The 6,515-nt window shown below is 40.9% G+C and overlaps 1 protein-coding gene across 1 annotated transcript in view; it reads left to right on the top strand.

Annotated features, from left to right (window-relative positions):
• LOC126406355 (cullin-9) overlaps window positions 1-5,200 on the top strand; it is a 53,590-nt gene extending 48,390 nt beyond the window's left edge. Inside the window, exons 39-43 of the mRNA XM_050070562.1 lie at window positions 2,243-2,353; window positions 2,452-2,569; window positions 2,652-2,785; window positions 2,917-3,011; window positions 3,862-5,200. Of these exons, the coding sequence (XP_049926519.1) occupies window positions 2,243-2,353; window positions 2,452-2,569; window positions 2,652-2,785; window positions 2,917-3,011; window positions 3,862-4,084 (681 nt within the window). The 3' untranslated portion in view covers window positions 4,085-5,200. The remainder of the gene's footprint in view (window positions 1-2,242; window positions 2,354-2,451; window positions 2,570-2,651; window positions 2,786-2,916; window positions 3,012-3,861) is intronic.
• The last annotated feature ends 1,315 nt before the right edge of the window (window positions 5,201-6,515 follow it).

The following is a 6,515-nucleotide window of genomic DNA, read 5'->3' as shown; positions in this document are numbered from 1 at the left end:
TGTTGGCACACAGTGTTTTGATGGCAGCCCGGTCAAAGTACATCCTGAACAGCTCAGATGGAGAGGGATTGTCCACATACTGTGATAGAGGTGGCTGCACACCTGGCCTCCTTTTGGGCAGAAAATGTGGTAGGGCATGTGGCAAGATGTCAGGCTCCTTTTAGGTTCTCCAGCCAGGGAGTGTCTCTGAACTGGAGCCTCTGTTTGCTGGAGACCGACTCCTTCCTCCCCCTCTGCCTCCCTCGGGGGTGCAGGGCGAGGAGACCCCCCCACTTCCTCCTCCTCATCATCGTCAACTCTGCATACAGATGTTAAATATATGTGTGTGAGTGTCTGATGTGTGTGTGTGTGTCTAAGTGTTGTTGTGAAAGAGTAAAATAGTGTGTGTGTGTGTCTAAGTGTTGTTGTGAAAGAGTAAAATACAAAGCGAGAGCGAGTGTGTGACTGCAAGCTGAGAGAAATATTTACCGCGGAAGAAAGAGAGGAATTTCCTGGGAAATGATGTCACTCCCTGTTGCCGCGGGTAGTGTCGCGAGAAAGACACGCAAGAAAATAACGTGACAGTTCATGCTCACAACATGATGACGTTTAGTCCAACATAGGAAGTGCTGTGAATACCCGCGATCAGGATTATAATGTTTTTGTTCTTAGTGCTTTTTACTGTTTTTCTATAAACCTGTCAGTGCAAAGAAACGGCACTCTGGGACATGATGAATGCATGGTAAGTTAGAGTAACTCCTCCGGTTTTAAATGCAAAAAGAATTATTGCTCTATCTTATTTGGTTGCAATTCTACTGGCATTTAAAAATCAATATGCAAATGGGATCGCAGTTGCTTCCGTCGGTATTAAAGGGTTAAACACACTTTAAACACTCATTAAACACATGTTAAACACACACGTTAAACACACATTAAACATACATTAAACACACTTTAAACACTCATTAAACACATGTTAAACACACACGTTAAACACACACGTTAAACACACATTAAACACACGTTAAACACACTTTAAACACTCATTAAACACATGTTAAACACACACGTTAAACACACATTAAACACACGTTAAACACACGTTAAACACTCATTAAACACACGTTAAACACTCAAACACACGTTAAACACACATTAAACACATGTTAACCACTCATTAAACACACCTTAAACACACCTTAAACACACGTTAAACACTCAAACACATGTTAAACACATGTTAAACACACGTTAAACACATGTTAAACACACGTTAAACACATGTTAAACACACATTAAACACATGTTAAACACACGTTAAACACACGTTAAACACACATTAAACACATGTTAAACACATGTTAAACACACGTTAAACACACGTTAAACACACGTTAAACACACGTTAACCACTCATTAAACACACGTTAACCACACGTTAACCACTCATTAAACACACGTTAAACACTCAAACACATGTTAAACACACGTTAACCACTCGTTAAACACACATTAAACACACGATAAACACACATTAAACACACGTTAACCACTCATTAAACACACGCTAAACACTCGTTAAACACACAAACACATGTTAAACACACGTTAACCACTCATTAAACACACATTAAACACACGATAAACACACGTTAACCACTCATTAAACACACGCTAAACACTCGTTAAACACACAAACACATGTTAAACACACGTTAAACACTCGTTAAACACACATTAATCACACGTTAAACACACATTAAACACACATTAAACACTCATTAAACACACATTAAACACGTTAAACACACATTAAACACGTTAAACACACATTAAACATGTTAAACACACATTAAACACACGTTAAACAAATGTTAATCACATGTTAAACACATTAAACACATGTTAAACACACGTTAAACACACATTAAATACGTTAAACACATGTTAAACAAATGTTAATCACACGTTAAACACACATTAAACACGTTTAACACATGTTTAACAAATGTTAATCACACGTTAAACACACATTAAACACGTTAAACAAATGTTAATCACACGTTAAACACACATTAAACACACGGTTAAACATCTCGGTAAAAATAGAATCAGCGTCGTCGGACTGAAAACCCAGAGTTAACCCTGGAGTGACCTCGCTAACTCCAGGACCTGCGTCATCGTCCAGCCTCAGGTGTTAAGTGACAGGAAGTTCCTGTGAGCAGACAGAATCATCTGTTTCATGTTGACGTCTCTGTCACAGGACTTCGCCATCAACCTGGAGAACAAAGTGTCGTCCATTAACGAAGCTCTGCAGATGAAGTCTCTGACCTTCGTCATCGACGCCTGTAAGGTCCTCGCTCAGGCTCGTAAGGTAACCGTCATCATCATCGTCACCATGAGCCTGCGGTCCTGCTGGCAGATCTGAGAGGAGTAGTAGTGTGTTAACTGTGTCCTGCGCTCTGTCTCCAGGTGCTGGCGTACTCCTGCGTCTACAGCTACTACAACCAGGAGACGGAGAAGATGGATGTGATGGAGCAGCAGACGGAGGCTTTGGACCTGCACACCAATGCCCTGCAGATCCTGCTGGGTGAGACTCCCAACATCACAGACACAGTGTCTGCTCTTTGAACTGGTCTAACTGGTCTAACTGGTTGTCTCTGTGTCCCCAGAGGAGACACTGCTGCAGTGCACTGACTTGGCCTCGTGTGTCCGCCTGCTCAAACCAGAACACCTCACCACCGGACTGGAACTGATCCGACGCATCCAGGAGCGCCTGCTGGCCATCCTGCAGCACTCCACCCAGGTAACCAGTCCCAAGACACCTGGGAACCAGTGTGACACCAGACCACTGTGACACCAGACCAGTTCAGTCCCAGTATGATACAGTGACACTTCCTCTGTGTGTGTGTGCGTGTGTGTGTGTGTGTGTTTCAGGACTTCAGGGTTGGTTACCAGTCAAAGAGCAGTCAGGAACCAGAATCCACTCAGAGCTCCAACCTGTCCAACAACACCGACGCCGCCAACAAAGTGTAAGCACAGAGCCTCCTCCTTCATAAATAAAGTTTATTTTTACACATTCAACATTAAATTCACATCTGAGAATCTGAAAACAGAATTTTGGTTCTTTTTTAAACATTTATAATGTAGAAACTGCAGCCGGACCACTGCTCAACCTGGATCAGTCTTGGTTAAGGTGCTGGAAACAAAAAAGTCCAAAAGCAAAGAGAGGATTTCCGCACACTTACATCTGTGCAATACTTCCTTCATCAGAGCATACATCATACTCTGATGAAGGTCTCCTAGACCGAAAGCTCACATTAAAGTGAAGTATTGCACAGATGTAAGTGTGCGGAAATCCTCTCTTTGGTTTTAAATATTTATAATAAATTAATTATGACAGTGGTTCAGACGTCGGAGGCTTCAGCAAAGTTTAACGTGTTCATCAATAAATAAAAAACATTATTGAAATGTTCAAAATCTGTTAAAGTGTGACGTTGAAATGTTGTGAAAAAGTTGATAAAATGGACGAAAAATATGAATTTAGTTTAGTTTAGATGATTTAATTGAAACAATTGTAAAAAATATCAATTAGAAAAAATATAAATACAAATTTGATTTAAATAAAATACAAAAGAAATTTTAATTTAATTTGAATGCTACTTGTATTTTCAGTGTATTTATTATCGTTAATTTTACTATTATGATTTTAAATATTTTTATCATGTGCTGTGATGAAGGCCGAGTGCGTCTCCATCGTAAAGGTCACAGCAGAGTGCAACGTCCTCGTCTCCTGATGTCTTCGTCCTGATGTCTCACACTGATAAAATGATGCAAGATAATTTAAAATAATAATAAACAAATGTTGACTTTGTTTGTCAGATCGAAGTCGGACCGAGCGTCGGACTCCGGAGACTCTGACAACAATAACTACGCAGGTGAGGAGGGCGGTGAGGAGGCGGAGGACGAGGACGACGAGTACGATGAAGAGTATGTCCCCGAGTGGCATGAGGACTACGACGAGGACGACATCGACGAAGATGACTTCTTCTCCGACGACGACGAGTCAGAGAACCTGGAGAGGGACTTCAGCCCCTTCGACTGAGCTGGACTGAAACCCAGAGAGTCCAGGGACGAGAGAGAGGGCGAGGCGGGCCCCGCCACGGCCCCGCCCCCTCACCTGAGGACACCAGGAGGGACTGGAGACGATCAGAGGGATGTCCTTCTTCACCTGAACTCCCCTCCCCCCCACCCCCGCCCGCCTGTCCCAAACACAGCTGCACTCGCTTTTCCACTTCCTGTATTTCACCTTCTTTGTTTTCATCAAGGCAAGACGACGAGGGACAAATTAGTTCTGAGGTTAATATTTAAATTCTGACACAAGAAAAAAGAGATGACTTCAAAAAGAGAAAAAAAAAAATCTGAGTTTAGTTTTTAAATTCTGACGTCAAAGTTACTGCGACTTGTGTTTGTGTTTAAACACACAGTGTGACACTTGGTTAAAACCAATCTGAACTAGTTTAATCGTTAGTTTGAACCAGTATTTTTACTGGGGATCCAGAGCACTGATTTTGATTTCAGAGTTTTTATTTCTGTGTCAGCTGAGTTAGAAACATTTAAAGATCCAGATTTAGTTTGAGAGACTCTGATTTCATGATTTCCTGATTTGAAACCTCAGAACTGGATTGTCCTCGCCCTGTCTCCGCAGTGACCCCGCCGGGCTCTGGAGCTGATCCTGGATCAGCTGGACATGTTTGTTTCCTGCTGCTTGTTTCAGAGGGTGGTGTTAGTCACGTTCTGCCTTGAGTTCTCTCTCTGACGGACGCTGCCTTCATTCGACAGTAAAGAAACTCTTCACTTTAGATTTACTCACATTAAGTTGTATTTTTTACATGTTTGTAGAGCTGGATGTTTCTATGCATCTGAAGAGTCTGAGCGGAGCGTCTGTAGGAGTATCACTGCAATAACCCATCGACCGATCGATCGATTGATTGATTGATGATTATTATTGGCTCACTGTTGCGTCATTTGCTGAGCAAAGACTCCGTCGGCTGCTCTGTTTCCTGTCGTTAGGGCGAGAGCGGAGGACATCTGATGTCCAGCTCCCCGTTCTGCTGTAATTTTGAGAGCTCCTATATTCATATTGTTGTCTCTGGTTCCTTCGTTGGAGTCGAGCGACTTCAGCCAGCAACTAAATAAAAGCTTTTTCTGCTATGCTGCACCGCGACTCACATTTCATTGGAAATTAACTGTGTGTGTGTTTTATTTTAAATCCCTTTTAATTATCTTTTAAATCCAGAGGAACACCTCCATAAATGTAAAACAATAATAATAGTAATATATGATGGTTTATATAAGTAAATATATTAATACATGATGTGACGATAATGATCCTATGTGCATAATAATAGAATTATGACCTGTGTCAGCTTCACTAGGGGCTGGTTCAAGACAAATCTGAGCCATCCCTGACTATCAGAGGAGCATCTGAACATCAACGCTTCCTGTGGAGACAGTGTCACTTCCTGTGGTGCCGGGGCGATGTCATTATTTTTCTCACATGCTGCTTTGCTTTAATAACAAACCTTTAAACTGAGAATTGAAAGTTACTCACTTTTATTAACATGTCTCCTGAAATTAATTTTAATTCTCAGAGTAAACCATCAAATCTGAAGTTCTCTGAAATATTTTGTCAGATATTATCAGTAGAAACTTTTCTCTACACAGCTTTTTTTATTTAAAAAAACGTTTTTATGTCTCCATTGTACCGGGAGAAATGGAAGTGAATCCCTTAATGTTTGACCCAACAGTCTTATTAAATAATATGTTCATAATTCAGTGTATTAAGGGGATAATTAATCCAAAAATTAATGGTTTGTTATCTGCACACTGAGGTTTTTTTTTTTTTATAGGAGAAACCCCTTAAAATTGACAAAATAACATGAAAGATGGAATTCGGGGACTGCTTTTCATGTTTTTGTAAACATAAACAATATATAACTACCTGGGTTTGGTTGAAGGTGGCAGTGCTGGTCGGGCTGAGAAAGCCATGTGTAAGTAAGGTAAAGGAGGTTATTGGGTTGGTGCGGGGAGCAGTGAGACCTGGCATTAGGGGAGTGTCTCTGGGACGCTAGAGATCACTGTCTAGCCTCCTGGAGGTGTCGTGGGACCAACTAGACGAAACAGTGGTGAAAAGAGGTTCCCACCTGATGACCCCAAAGACATGTTAGTTATCACTGCTCATTGGTTTGTATAGTTAAGCCTTGCCATATTAGCTTATCATAGGGCTTAGGAGGTTATTCACTGAGTGTTGATCCTTTCTCTAGAGCACAACCTTCTTGTGTTTATTTGAACATCAGTACACACACAAACAACCAAAATCAGCATTAAGAACAACTTAAAGTGAAAATTAATTTAATTAAATAAGGGGCATTAGTGTAACAGCAACTGTATAAATGAATAGAGCTCAGATGTACTAACCTTTGGTATAACATTTAAACCATTTATAATAACAATAATTATGACTATCGTGCACA

The sequence above is a fragment of the Epinephelus moara genome, chromosome 19, assembly GCF_006386435.1.
Source record: "Epinephelus moara isolate mb chromosome 19, YSFRI_EMoa_1.0, whole genome shotgun sequence".
NCBI classification, from domain to species: domain Eukaryota; kingdom Metazoa; phylum Chordata; class Actinopteri; order Perciformes; family Serranidae; genus Epinephelus; species Epinephelus moara.
Note: the sequence above shows the minus strand (reverse complement) of the source record. Positions and strands in the feature narration are given on the sequence as shown.